Source organism: Aulonocara sp. 'chitande type north' Nkhata Bay, linkage group LG3 (assembly GCF_057382095.1).
Source record: "Aulonocara sp. 'chitande type north' Nkhata Bay isolate Kocher_YH1m ecotype deep benthic linkage group LG3, A_spYH_male_GT1.1, whole genome shotgun sequence".
Lineage (NCBI taxonomy): Eukaryota > Metazoa > Chordata > Actinopteri > Cichliformes > Cichlidae > Aulonocara > Aulonocara sp. 'chitande type north' Nkhata Bay.
The window spans coordinates 47,451,868-47,466,150 of record NC_141346.1 but is presented as its reverse complement, the minus strand read 5'-3'; the positions used below and the strand labels follow the sequence as shown (position 1 = coordinate 47,466,150).

Here is a 14,283-nt window from a genome sequence, read left to right as displayed (position 1 = left end):
AAACACAGCAGATACAAATGAACATGACGCCACAGAGGAAGCAAAAATAAACACATTAAACACGGAACACAAGACTTTCAAAATAAAACGGGAATCACAGAGACGCAGACTTAAGACACGTTAGGGAAATAGAAACGGGAGATGGGACACGGACATACTGAGAAACAAATACAGAGACGGTGACGGCTGGGGAGAACACATGACAGATGGGGAAGACATGGAACGAGACACAAGGGGAAACATGTAAACCAGAGAAGGAGATAAGACAGAGGGATAGAGAGGGAGCGACACAGAGGCAAAGACATCTCTGAGACACAAAGGGCGAGGGAGACTTAAGCACACACGACAGTCTCCCACACTGAAGACACGACACTACAACCAACATAGTGGGGGAGACACAGAACTGGGAGTAACCTACACAGGGAAACAGAACTGAAAATCAACAGAAGCAACTGAACCGTATAAACAAGAAACAAGAAGAAGGATTACCTGCATATTTGTTGACCTCATTATTTGAAATGTCTAATATGACAATCTACCACAGACAGGACAGTGTCTGTTAGAGAATATCAGGAGAACAGAGAGTTTTTTGTAGCCAGTACAAAATCCATTCTCAATTAATAGCTACAGTGAAAATAGAAATTAATCATTTTCATCTCTTTGGGTAACTTTCTACCCCCTCTTAGGGATACAAAGGCTCTAAAGGAGACATGGGAATGCCCGGAGCTTCAGGGGAGAAAGGAACAACTGGTTTACCTGGCTTACCTGTAAGAATACTCTCCCATTCTGATAAATGCCTCTGAAACTTTTACCTACTCAGCCTGTCATTCGGCAGACACAACGTGGATCTCATGAAATTTTTGTTCCTCTAGGGTGTCAATGGAATGAAAGGGGATAAAGGAGATGCAGGACTCCCAGGTCCTCAAGGTCCTTCTGTAAGTTAGAACAAAATATAGTAACAACAATATTTACAAAGAGAGTGCAGTGACAAGACTGATGTAAGAGGTGGACACTCAGATTTCTACAGCTGACCCAGTTCCATACGCATTTCTGGGAGTTCCTTTTCTCAAGGTGCAAAATATCAGGAAGAAAATAATCAAATAAAGTGTGCAACCTGATTTACTGATTTGCTGCTAAAAGCATGTCTTATATTTTGCACTTGATACTCAAATGAAATAATTGCACCTGTGTTTCGAAAATAGTTCCACTTTTGTAAATCACACACACCTTGTAGCTCTATTTTTGCTCTCACTCTGTTTTTTTTATCTGCCCTATATGTCACGCTTTTATTGTGAAATGTAAATAACATGTAATAAACTTGTTGACTCACACTTTTATTATATCATTTCTCTCCTAATGTTTTCAGATAATTGGCCCTCCAGGGTCACCAGGGCCCCATGGATCCCCAGGACCTATGGTCAGTGTGCTGCCCTGAAAACCCCCTTTTTCATTAGTGGACACAAACTACACGTGTATTAGACACACAGCATATGCTAATAACCCTAATGACATGTTACATGACAACTCATAACGAATGAAAAGACAACACCTCACACAGTGTCCAGCAGCAGGTTAAAAGTCTACAGGTTCCTTTTAAAAAAATCTCAATATCTTAAGAAGAAGTGGGTATTTGGAGCCACGCTAGCATTTCCTTCACCTTACATATATAGACTGTCAGTCACTAATTACATTTCCCATCTGTCTGCGGCCCAGTCCAGCTTAACTCCTCTTTAATCCCACAGTGGTGTTTGCTTGTATGAAGTCACCAAGGAACAAAGTAAAAATAAAACACAGGGAGCCCTCGTCAGTTTTTCGCTGTGAGCAATTTCACGGTGCTGCGCTTGTTCTTCTTTTCGTCCATCCCTTCAAAGCAGCTTTCACAACAATTTATGTGCAATGGTTCGGGCCACAAGCAGAACATAGAAAAGAAATGTGGGGATAGACAAATGAAATATATTCAAAATAATCGAACCAGGTACTTGTAAACTAAGTTAGCCACTTTTTAAATGTTTTTCAGGGTCCCCATGGCTTTCCTGGACCAAAGGTAAATATCAACAAAGTGAACATGCAATTCCTTCACGTGTACAATATTAAGCCAAAGTTAGGTCATCTTATAAGTAGTTATTATAAATATTTAGTGAGCCTGAAACGTAAAACAAAAGCATCTCCTGCTTCTCTTTCTTTCTCAGGGTGAACCTGGTTTGCATGGGGCAAAGGGTACTCGAGGAGAACCAGGACACAAAGGGGACCGTGGACCTCTGGGTCTCCCTGTAAGTGAAACCACACACCACAGGGTGTCTTCAGCCAGTCCTGCCCTTTATTTCTTTATTTCTTTACACCATAGAGATCCCTCATTTGTATTGTATTGTGCATTAGTACACACATTTGTATGTGTGTGTTTGTATATGTAAGTGTGCGTGCGTGCGCGCGTGTGTAAGTGCGTGCATCTATAATCCATTTTCTGTGCTCATTTTCATTTGCCTGGGCTGACTACTTTGCCGAGCGCCCTGTAACACACAGTGTAATTTAGTTGTTGTAAACCCTGCCATCAACCTGTCCTAATAACAGTGTTCATCTGGTACTAATCCCGCCTTGTTCATGTCACTCATACCTCCATAACCACACAGGGAGCCTCCGGCTTGGACGGCAAGCCTGGAATTAGGGTGAGTGCCATGTGACCAAGAGGCTTCAGCACCTAACTCGTACAGTATCTACTTCGACAGTATCCCCTCCATACAGTCCCCTCATTCTCCTATTTTTCTTTTTGTTCAGCCATGCCACCTCATACTGTTTATATCATTTTTACCAAAAAAGACAGTTTTGTTTCCATTTTTGTTTTCTTTTCGATTTTTATAGCTCAGAAAAAAAGACTGTCCGCACTCACTTCAGCTCAGAGGACTGAGACCATACGCAGCACTGTTAGAGCAGGCATTTCAAGGCTCTTGTTTTGTCCCGTGTTGCATTAACTGAGCATTAACACACACTCATACATTAACTGTGTCAGCAGCGTAAATGTCCTTTGTGGCCAATGCACGTCTTACACTTCTGTGTGCTGGTTGTAGGTCAAACAAGGAGTATTATATATATACATGTATAAATATATATGCGGAGGCTATATGTGGCTTTTGCTACCATTTGCATTAACCTTAATTATTCTGAAACCGACCTGTAAACTCACCATGATAACACTGTTTTCTGCAGGGCATGGATGGGCCTCCAGGTCCTGCTGGTCCAGCTGGGCCGAAGGGGGATATTGTAAGATCAACATTTCATTTCTTCTATCTTACTGATGATACTCTGCATTAACGGCCGACCGCTATATAGTGACCGATTATTGACCGACATTAGATGTTTGTCAATATAGCATCTGCTTTTTATAATGGCCAATAAATTAAAATTAATTATATAAATAAAGAAGAGATTATTCAGCAGCGAGAGTTGCTGTGGTATAGTTTGTCCACCAGAGGGCACTCTGCCATTCCCCTGTTAGCACAGTAGTGCTACATTAACCAACCGATCAGAGTCCAGCAGAGTGTAAATGAGTAATCCATGACTTCAAGAGGCAGGAAAACAAGATTATAAATTTTACTGTCATGTTATCATAGAAAGGACTCGTAAATAACTGCTTGTAAAAAGTATTCAGGAATCTATGTTGTGTCTGAAAGGAAAAATATCGTCTCATTTATCAGATTATCAGAGTTGTAAATCACTAAATATCCATATTGGTGTTAAAAAATCTCATATATCGGTTGGTCCTAATTCATTTAACCTTTTACCTGCCATTGTAAGTACAACACTGATGTATTTAAACTAGGGTGAGAAAGGAGCACCAGGTGAGCCAGGGCCAAGAGGACCCTATGGACTACCTGTGAGTTTGAAATAGTTCAATGCCTACATTTACGTTGTATTTTTTGTTACAAAAAATAAAAAAAATGTATTGATACAGTGTGAAATACATATTTTTGATCATAATACGGCTCATGTCTCTATTTGCAGGGAGCTGCTGGAACACCAGGCTTGGATGTGAGTCTGTTTGACTTTCTTTTAGTTCTGTTTTTAACAAGAAAGTTTGAGGAAAAAAGAATTAGTGATGAAAACAGGAATCAAACCGCTTCTTCTGGTTGAGGAATACTTAGGAAAAAGCTTTAAAATATATATTTTAAATCTCAAAACAAGAAGAAAGTGTAACTCCACAGAATCTGATGCAGCATTATTTAAAATGTCCATAATTCAGTTCCTGAATACGAGTTGTAAAGCACCAAATGATATACAGAAAGAAAGCCAACCCATACCTGAAAAATACTTTGTATAACAGAGGAACGCCTCATCAAATCTGCCTCATATGTTCCACATTTTGCAAATCTCCATATCACAAGTCGATAGCATGATATACCATAATAGCATCAGTCATTTCAGGCACTTTTTGTTCATTTGTGCTGCTTTTTGTGGATAATAAGTACTCCTCCTTGCCTGATGCTAATTATCTTATTAGTGAATGATAGAAAGATGGCTGATTGATCTTCTATAAGTTCTCATACACTGTGTGTTCAATTCAGTAAGCGTTGTTGTGCGTAAATTGGTCTGGTTACGGAGCCCTTTAGAGATCTCATTTAGAAGTTAACTACATAAATATCATTTTTTGTTTTACACCCAGCTATTTCTTCTTCTTTTGGTCTTAAGTTTTAAAGCTTTCAGTTTTAAGTTTGATTGAAAATGTCTTGCTTTTAGCGTTGCAAGGGCAAGATAAGCCTCTTATGTCTGTGCGTGTCAAAGGCGAGCACAGCTCATCACACGCCGACCTTGGTCGGGACCCCCGTGCGTCAGATTTTAATGTGGAGTTGTGCTTTTACAGGGGTTGCCAGGCTTAAGGGGAGAAAAAGGCGACGTTGGGGAAAGAGGAGAAAAGGTAGATGTAGATATACTGTAACGGCTCATTAATAACTACATAGAAGGCTGATGTCAATGGACAGTGACAGGATGCTTTAGAGCTATAATATCAATAATTGAAGTACTGACATTATTAAACCACAGTAGCTGACTACAGTACATTTTAATTTGCTAATTTCATTAGCCATTATTATCCTAATGAGCTTCCTTTACAGATACTGTGAACATGTTTTGCTTGGGCTCCGTCTTTTGTACAGCAGTTGTGCCTCCTCGACAGATGGACTCAAGAGCCAATTGGATAATAGCGTCCTATAACGGCAGTCCTCCATTGCTTAAAGTGTCATCCCCAGTCCTCTCAAACCAGCTTTTGTTCTCCACTTTTGAGTGATTTGCCATCTCATCAAATCCAGTGTCATTCTAAGTCATTTAAAGCTGATTTTGATGTATTAGCCCAAACAAGTCCATTGACAACAGGCTCTTAAAATTCATGCTTATTTATTTTCTGTTGTTTCCACGCATGGACATAAACTTGAAGCATTTCACCTTGAGTTGCTGAGCCTGTTGGTAATCCTTTCCCTGCTTGTGTTTACAGTAGTCTGTAGCTTTCAGTGTTACTTGTGTGTGTCTCTGCACCACTAACAGGCATGATTTGTTCAGTAGATGTCTTCAAGAAACTGTATCCTATATAAAGACGCTTTGCTGCTCCGTGGCGTGTTCTGTGAATCGTCGTGTTTACCGACAATTTCTAACGCACAACAGATTGTAGCGCTGCGCCTCTTTAGTGTATTTGTACAGGTAGCGTCTGATAAGAATCTGGCAGAGTGTGGATGATACACAATAATCAAGTACTTACACTTTTAATGAGTTATGGGTGGTAGCTATGAGTGCTAATAACTTGCATGAACTCAATTCAACATACGTTACCACTTCAAAGTTTGGGGTGACTTTAAATCCATATTTTATATGTATTTTTCATTATAAATCATTTATTATGTTTAATGGAATTTCTACACAGGCTCATTTTCAACCATTTCAAACAAATCTATCGTATTACCTGATGAGGGTTCATCTAACTGATAATGTTTGCATAGCTGAAAACTGTTGTGCTGATTAAAGCAACACATGCTGAAGAGCAATAAAGGCTGAAATAGGCTTCATACAATAATGTGTCACGAAGCTGCCCGTGAGACATCCGTTTCTCAAAATAGAGATTCTGATGTACTTCTCCTCCAAGTACAGCAGTTCACTGAGGCCTTCCCAACTCTTATTCTCTTATTGTTCATTTTCAGGTGTTCTGTGAAGAGAGAAGTACACATATGTTATGAAATCCATCACAGGAACACTTTAACTTCTCCATCTTCTTCCAGCTGCTGTCTTTAGTGGCCGCCACAGGCCTTCATCTTACCTTAAATGAAGCATTCTCGTTTGTCACGCTGACCCTCTGCATGACCTCCTTCACATTGACACTCTCTCCAAACCATACATGAAAGCAAGTCTCACTACCATTTTGTAAACCTTCCCTTTCAATAATCTCCACCCGCTCCACCCCGGCTGTATTATCTTCTTCACCTCTCTTGTGCATTGTCCATTGCTTTCGATGGTTGACCCCAAGTATTTAAAGTCATTCACAGAAGAGATGTCACCTTGCATCTCCACTCTTACACCTGCTTATTTCTTACACCTACTCGTATTCTGTTTTGCTTTTACTAACTCTCATTCCTCTTCACTCCAGAGCATACTTCCACCACTACAGGCACTCTTTTACCTGCTCTCATTATAGATCACGCTCTCATCTGCAAACATCACATGAACCCTCTTTCAAAGGGCAGAAAAAGCTTTTTTTGAGGCTGTTTTTGCTCTTTGCATAACACAGTGGGAATGTGAACTGAAACACAGAAGAGATGTCTGTGACATATCTGACTGAAAATTAATTAACTATTCATTTATTATAAATTATTTCATTTATTTCTCATTAAATCTTAAATTAGATGGAAACAATGTGCTTTAAAACACCCACACATGCACAATTTTACTTTGAAAATCACCCCAAACCTTTAAGTGTTGCTGTACTTTCCCAAACCTGATATTTCTAACACAGTTGATTTGAGTATGTGAAAATATTCTGTTCTACAGGGATACAGTTTGGACTTTTTCAGTGTGTAGTAAAATTTTATTCTGTCTTTCTGGAGGACTTTTTCCCTGCTACACTTTCTCATCCTTTGTGCCCTTGACATCCCTTTGGCTATGAAGTGTTTTTTCCAATTTCTCCTACCCACCTCACTACCTCCCTTTTTATGTCTACTTCCTGCCCTAAGGAATGTTTTTAGAGTAGCCGGTATTGTTTGGTATCCCCTCCTTCCTAACACTGACCATGTGTCGTTCCTCTCTGTGGGCCATAGCCTCCCTTATTTAATCCCTCCTAATAGCAGTCCTTATTGTTGACAAATGCTTCTTAACTTGACCAAACCATTGTATCCACAGGGGGAGAAGGGAAAGAAGGGCAAAAAAGGGCCTAAGGGCGAGAAAGGAGAACAGGGTGCCCCAGGATTAGATGCACCCTGCCCATTGGTATGTCCCAACTGTGAGCGGTCGCTCCAAACAAGGAAGGAAGGAGCTCCCTTTGGCTGTGCTGAGAACCAGAATACCACCAAAATAACCTAAATATTAAAGCGTATTACTTTCCTAATAATTCAACTGTTCAAATGCAGAACAACAACAACATTGGGTTGGGTTCGCAAGCTCACAGGGCAGCTCCTCCCTCTCCCTCCCCTTGTGTCTGTCGCAGTGGACTGATGCAGGGGGTAAGGGTCGTCCACCTCTCTCTCAGTAACACTCCGAGGTCATTTTTACAAACAGGGTTTCCGGGGATTTAAGGGTGAAAAGGGGGAACCAGGGCAGCCAGGTCTGGATGGGCTGGATGCCCCATGCCAATTGGTACAGTATTTCTCTTCTTCCTAAACCTCCTACCCATGCATGCCGCTCACCTTCAGTCATTACCGAAGCAAAACCATGCATGAATCGAGAGCCTGACGAGCATGAGCACATCTTATTTTCATCACAGTTACATTTTTGTCATCATTTTTATCAATTGCTAGAAAAACAACATTCACGTGCACATACGTCACTAACATCCTGACCGCAAGCAGCCTTTTTCTTGTTTTAGGCACACCGTTAGAAACAAAATACACAAAGTAAATAAATCTGTCCCTCTAACTGAATCCTTCATTCCTCTGAATAAAACTGCAGAAAGCATTATGCTTACTCCCTACGTCCTTCTGATTCCTCGATGAACCACTTCCCTTTTAACCTGTTGCTAACACAGACTCCTTAACTGATGAGTTACCCGTGGATCCCTCCTTTACTGTGTTAACTCTCCAACCCCTCTCTGCTTTTGTACCAATTGGGCCAGACCGTGACAAGACGAGAAATCGTTTACTCTGCTACAAATTCAGACCTACTCAATTCAAGACCTATTCGTAGAAAAATTGTCTTTTTTCTCAAATATGTTTACAAAGCTTTTGTTTCTGAAACAATGTTGTATGTTGCATGGATATTTTAACACTATGGGTGGTAATTTAAGCACTTAAAAGTATACAAGGAGTTCATTTTAAGATGCCATAGTGCTGTGTGTGTATAGGAATGAACCAGATCGAGTAAGAAAGCATTGAAAATGTCACAAAAATCATCTTTTTACATTACATCTGGATTAATTTACTCAAACCAGCTGCATTCATTTTATTTATTTTTTTTATCACACTTGCTTGATTTTCTTTATAGTGTGCCCACATCATGTTCTAAAATACAGCAGCACATATAATAAGATAAATCCTGAAAGATTTTGCTGTGTATTACATGCATGATTGAATATACTCTCTTGAGGTTGCCGTTGCATGTAATAATTTAGAATATGTTATCATAATAGTCAGTGTTGCATTTAAAAAGAAAGCAAAGAAAAGCGCTGCACAGTTCATGATTCTATTCATTTTTCCAAGCACCAGGGAAGTGCAGTAGTGTCTGTAGTGTTGCTGACTTTGATAACTTGGTTGAAGTTGTGCAACTTGCATCACCGTCTCTAAACTAGTCACAGTTGTGTCAAATTCAGCAAAATGATTATACACCACCACAGTAGGTATTACAGTCATTTTTATATTCCCCCCATATTTAGAGACTCAAAAGTAACTGGACAGCTGTTCGATGGAACTCTCGATCTGAGGTTTTAGAGTGATGCGGATGCAGGTGAAGGAAAACTATCAGAGAGAGCAAAATCTTTGGGAGGGCGTGAACACAGAATGATTTCAAACCACACCAAAAGCACTCTCAAGGAGGCAGATAGACGTGAAAATCTACAACAAAGAGACGCTTTCATTCGTGTAAATACAGAGGGTTGCAATGCAGATTAGACTCTGACAGAAAACATCATAAATAGCCAGCACAGTCCTGCAGAAAGTCTTTAGATGGATGAAACAAAGATGAACATGTACCAGAATGATTGGGAGAGAAAAGTAAAGAAACAGCTCCTGATCTGAACTATACCACGTTCACTGTCAAACACGGTGGAGGTGGCATCGTCATGTACGGCTACCAGTGGAACGGGTCACTAGTGCAGAGTGATGATGTGACTGAGGATAGTATCTGGATGAATTCTGAGGTATACTTGGCCATACTCTCAGCTCAGATTCAGCCAAATACTGCAGCCTTACTGATGACGATGCAAATAGATGATGACCCAAAGTATATTATTCATCCTTTTTCAGAAATGGAAATGCAGCATGTGGTTCTGTCCACAGGTTCTAGACTTCAGGCTAGACTTGGATTAAAATTATGTTATTTTGTCCAGTAACTTTAGAGCCTCTGAAAATGGGGGGCTGTTGAATTAAAGCTGAAGTTTTGCTCTTCAGTCGCATATTGGCTACTTCATTTGATTTAAAACCGACTGTAGTGGTGCACAGAGGCAAAACTACACCATCCAGAAACTCATGGACCTAATAGTATATATACACAGCACTTAGCTGCATGCAGGTTGCACATCCTTAGGGTGGAAAGAGAGAACAAGTGTAATTACGTGGATGACTTGATGAAGTAGGAGAATGTTATTGTGTCACACTTTTAGATTTGTGCTCATTAACTGGATGTTCCAAAACATCTGGATACCATTTGTAATCTTTACCTCTGGCATATAGGCCACTTATTTATAACCTTTTGTCATTTATTGGCGGATACATGATCACATCTCAGCGAACCTGTCCGTGCTATTTCAGATCTCATTGTTTTATTTCTGCTGCTCTTCTTTAAACAGGGCCCTGATGGTTTACCAATGCCTGGGTGCTGGCAGAAGGTAAGACGAGAACATAACTGAGTAAAATTTTATTATAAACACTGAAATTGTAATTATTATTTTTATTGATTTATCTATTAGTGCGAAATCTGTTCCCAGTATGATACTAATATTTTGCTCACCCAGTGTGAGTTTGTATTTATTTCATGTGGGTTTCAGCTTCTGTGTTTGCATGTTATGTTTCATTTATTGTGACTCGTTAGTCGTAGCAGTGTATTGCATCTGTGTGAAAACCACAGCGTACGACTCATGAGCCGATGTGAAAACACCCATCCTCACGTCGCTCTCTGTTGTTGTGCTTTCCTTGCAGTGATCACTCTAACCTGAAACGCATGGAGTTTGTAAATAATGCTTCTTTTACGGTATTTATAGTTTTTTAATGGGAAAACAAGTCTAAAAGAAAAGAAGTCTGTGTGTACAATGCTACAAAAAGAGATAACTGTCCTCCCCCCCAACCCCACTGTCCGACCCCGCTGCAAGTTTCATGCTCTTTGCTGCTTCTACTCACATCGCCGTGTGGAAAAAAACAACAAAAAAAAACAAAAACAAAAACCACGCGCGTCCGCTCTTTCACATCCACGCCGTGGTGGAGCTCAGATCCTCGGCTGGTGGCAGAACTTGTCTCTTTAGTCTTTGCATGGCTCAGACTGGAGCGTCGCAGCCCGGCCAGATTCACGGGGGGTGGTGAAAGGAGGCGTGGGAGGAGGAGGAAGTGGATGAGGTGGGATCTGGACTGGCTCCCTAACACCAAAACGCTAGGTGTTTCTGTGTTGCTTCGTCTCAACAACCTCACCACACTTTCATGCAGCACCATTCACTCAAAGACTAAAAGAAAGAAAAAAAGGACTGTGCCAAGCAGAACATTGCACCCCTGCCCTCCCCACTCCTGAAAAAGCATGAGTAGTGTACTGAAACTATATTTATATGTATTGTACATACATGTCACTGTTTTGTGGTTGCGTCATGGCTTCTGCAGAAAAAACAACACTAACAAAAAAAAGAAAAGCCTCTAGAGTTCTGAATAAGTAATTTTTTTTTTGCTTTCCTTTAATCTTCCCAAGGGAGTCACGCCATGGCTGGTAGCCTGAATGTCCCCCCAGAAAGTAAAGCTGTTGGTTATTGTTGCTTTATTGTGGTGATGCCTGCAGAGGGTACCGTATCAGCAGGTTTATCACTGTTGCACTCGCGAGGCTCACTCGGCATCAGTGTGGTGCCTCCAAACAGGTCTCCGGACAAGAGGGGAGGGGTATGGGGGGGGTGGGTATTGGGGGGAGGTAAACTTGGCAAGCTCGCTGCACTGACAGGGAAATGAATCAGCCTCACACGGATTTGAGTTTGGACGGGCGTGCTCGGGAACCGTCTCCCAGCGCGGGAACGGACTCTGCGGGAGAGCCTCCAGGAGTCTCGCGGATCTTACGCCAAGATCAGCAGGAGCGTCTCCCTCTCCTGGCGGGCAAACGCGTGGTTTACCGAGAGCGTTGACAGAACACGATTGATCATGTTTGTTTCTTTACTATTTTTATCTCTTTCGTTTGTTGGTTTTTCACTGCCCCTCTCTCATTTTTACACATTGTTTGTATTTTATGTATAATAGCCTTTGGTGCCTCAAGCTTTTATTCATTCCTTTATCAGAAATGTACAACTTTGTATCACATTTTGAATAATTACGATGAAGTTTGTTTTCTATTTTCTTTTGTTTTTTTGTTTTCCAGAAGGGAAAGCGTTGTAAGCTGTGGGAGGATTGAAAAGCCGCACTGTTTTTCATGTATATGTTTTTACAGGATGTTGAAACCGCATGTAGCTTCGAGCTTCACCTGAGCATACATTGAGATTGCATTCATCTTAGTTGTACAGCCACTGATCGGACTCACGGTTTTAAAGAAGCTCAATATTTGTACAAAGCACATCCGAGCATCGTCTGCAGATATGCTACTTTCTCATTTTGGACTTGTACGGGATATTATTTGTACAGTGTTGTCAGTTTGCTGCATGTTCACAGTTTATTACATACGGATTTCTTAAATACTGAAAACAGGCATCAGTTTGAGGAAGTGCAGAGCTTTGTTTAGTGGTCTTCAGTGAGATTTAGCCGAACACACACAGTATTTCAGATGAAGGCAGATTGTGTTGAATCTAGCCCGCCACACTGCTCTCTTCCACCTCACATTGTCTTAAATATGTTGAAAAAGTGTTACAATGCAAGAAAAGCTCAATTTGGCATTTACCGCAAACTGGTCTCCTTCCATTAGTTCACCGCAGTCTAACTGGTGGCCGGTTAACATCACATTCCTCATCAGATGGAGCAAATCAAAAAAAGTGAATTGAGCAGTAGGTTTATTTTTCACCATAGCTTATACATCCTTTCACGTTCCCTATCTTTATCTTGCCTTTTGACATAGTAGGTGCTGTGTAGGGTTTTCTTCAACATTAGAATCGTTTGCTGTCAGAGCCGATGTGAAACAAAGTAAAACAAACCTGTTGTGATGCAGCAGCAGCCGCCAGTGGATCCAAAAGGATTTCCACCCACGTGGTTTCTGTGTGACATACAGCTCATCTCACCATTTTAAAAGAATGGATGCACATCAGTGTAGGTTCTTACGGTGCTACCTGATAAGCAGGTCAACAGCAGTTGATGCGCTCTAACAGTGGCGAGAACTACACGAGCAGTTTCTTTATTGTTGTTGGAGTTTTATGTGTGTAACAATTTCAAGGGTTTTTTTGTGCATATATTTGTGTATTTTTGTCTCAGTATTTTAAGTGGTACATTATTTATTTTTCTATGATTTCTTAAATGAAGGCATTTTGGTTCTGAACAGCATTCCTTTCGGTTCTGACGTGGGTTTCCGCCGTTCATACGAAGAGTTTCGGGTCACGCTGAGGCATCGCGAATCTGCGAAGGAGCTCTGTAGTGGGGCGTCACAGATCGGTGTGTAGTCACTGTGCATTTACTTCAACTTATAGGCCTTACCATGACATACATCCGCTTTTATTAATTTTGTGTGTCAGAAAAAGCTAGTACTGAAGGCCTGAATGTTGACGGGCACAGCCAATGCAACAGTACACAGCTGAACATGACCGCCTTTTTTCTCTCTCACGCTTTCTCTTTGCATTGAATGTAGTTTGATATATGTATAGTGGATTATTAATGTACTGTGTGTGCTCATTTGGCATAAAGTGCAATTTATACTTTAGTTAATGTGTGTAACGTCAAATGCAGCTGAATTATCGCATTAAAGTGATTTCTGTAGCTACATTTGTTCGGTCATGCTACCCTTTATACCACTACCTGGGGACATTTTTAAAAAAAACAACTTTATTCACCAGAAGACAATGAAACATATGTAAACACAGACCCTCAAATTAGATCATATTTTTTTGCTTAAAGTTGCCCCTTCACTTATGTTTTTAAAGTGTTACTTCCACTGTGTCGTATTTACTATGTTTTTATTCTGTGTTTTAATTTCCAACCTTTGTTACAGTATTTGTTCTCACAAGGTGCTGTATTCTTAGCATGTGCAGCTAATTTTTTTAAATAGACTTTTTTATTTGATTGATTTTGTTTGAGTTTTGTGTTTATTTGTTGAAGTTAAAGGGTTTTTTTCCCTGCTATCAGCAGAAGTGCCAAACAGTTTGTTCCCGTATGGGTGTTCAGAGACCTGGCGAGAAGCTCCTTAATGAGTCAGCATCAAGTTTTAAGAATCTGTATTCTTGTGTTGTCGCAGAAATGCCTCATGTCAGTCATTGCAACATGAGTGAGTAGGAGGAGGAGAATGGGGGAGCAGCCACAGTGCTCTTCCTCCTTGATGTTGTGAAAGACGCTGGTTTCTCATGAGGGTGTGTTGATGCTCCAATGCACAGTAGCCTTGCTGACGTAATTCTGTTGCCACATAAATGCAGACTGTAGCAAAAATTTTAAGAAAACTTCATTCTGTGACTTATTGGAGTTACGATTATAATTTTGGGGGGGTTGTGGTAAATGTTCAGTTTCTGCTCTGCATTGGTATTTCTTGTGTTTTTTTGCCCACTTGGTTGACATTTCTTTGAAGAGCCTTGTGTTCATT

The 14,283-nt window shown here is 40.6% G+C and overlaps 1 protein-coding gene across 1 annotated transcript in view; it reads left to right on the top strand.

Annotated features, from left to right (window-relative positions):
* Nucleotides 1–11,463, top strand: part of col25a1 (collagen type XXV alpha 1 chain) — a 153,487-nt gene extending 142,024 nt beyond the window's left edge. The window contains exons 26-38 of the mRNA XM_086283832.1: nucleotides 687–767; nucleotides 873–935; nucleotides 1,367–1,417; nucleotides 2,018–2,044; nucleotides 2,190–2,270; nucleotides 2,628–2,663; nucleotides 3,202–3,255; nucleotides 3,815–3,868; nucleotides 3,997–4,023; nucleotides 4,853–4,906; nucleotides 7,369–7,455; nucleotides 10,184–10,222; nucleotides 11,284–11,463. Coding sequence (XP_086139958.1) covers nucleotides 687–767; nucleotides 873–935; nucleotides 1,367–1,417; nucleotides 2,018–2,044; nucleotides 2,190–2,270; nucleotides 2,628–2,663; nucleotides 3,202–3,255; nucleotides 3,815–3,868; nucleotides 3,997–4,023; nucleotides 4,853–4,906; nucleotides 7,369–7,455; nucleotides 10,184–10,222; nucleotides 11,284–11,310 — 681 coding nt within the window. The 3' untranslated portion in view covers nucleotides 11,311–11,463. The remainder of the gene's footprint in view (nucleotides 1–686; nucleotides 768–872; nucleotides 936–1,366; nucleotides 1,418–2,017; nucleotides 2,045–2,189; nucleotides 2,271–2,627; nucleotides 2,664–3,201; nucleotides 3,256–3,814; nucleotides 3,869–3,996; nucleotides 4,024–4,852; nucleotides 4,907–7,368; nucleotides 7,456–10,183; nucleotides 10,223–11,283) is intronic.
* The last annotated feature ends 2,820 nt before the right edge of the window (nucleotides 11,464–14,283 follow it).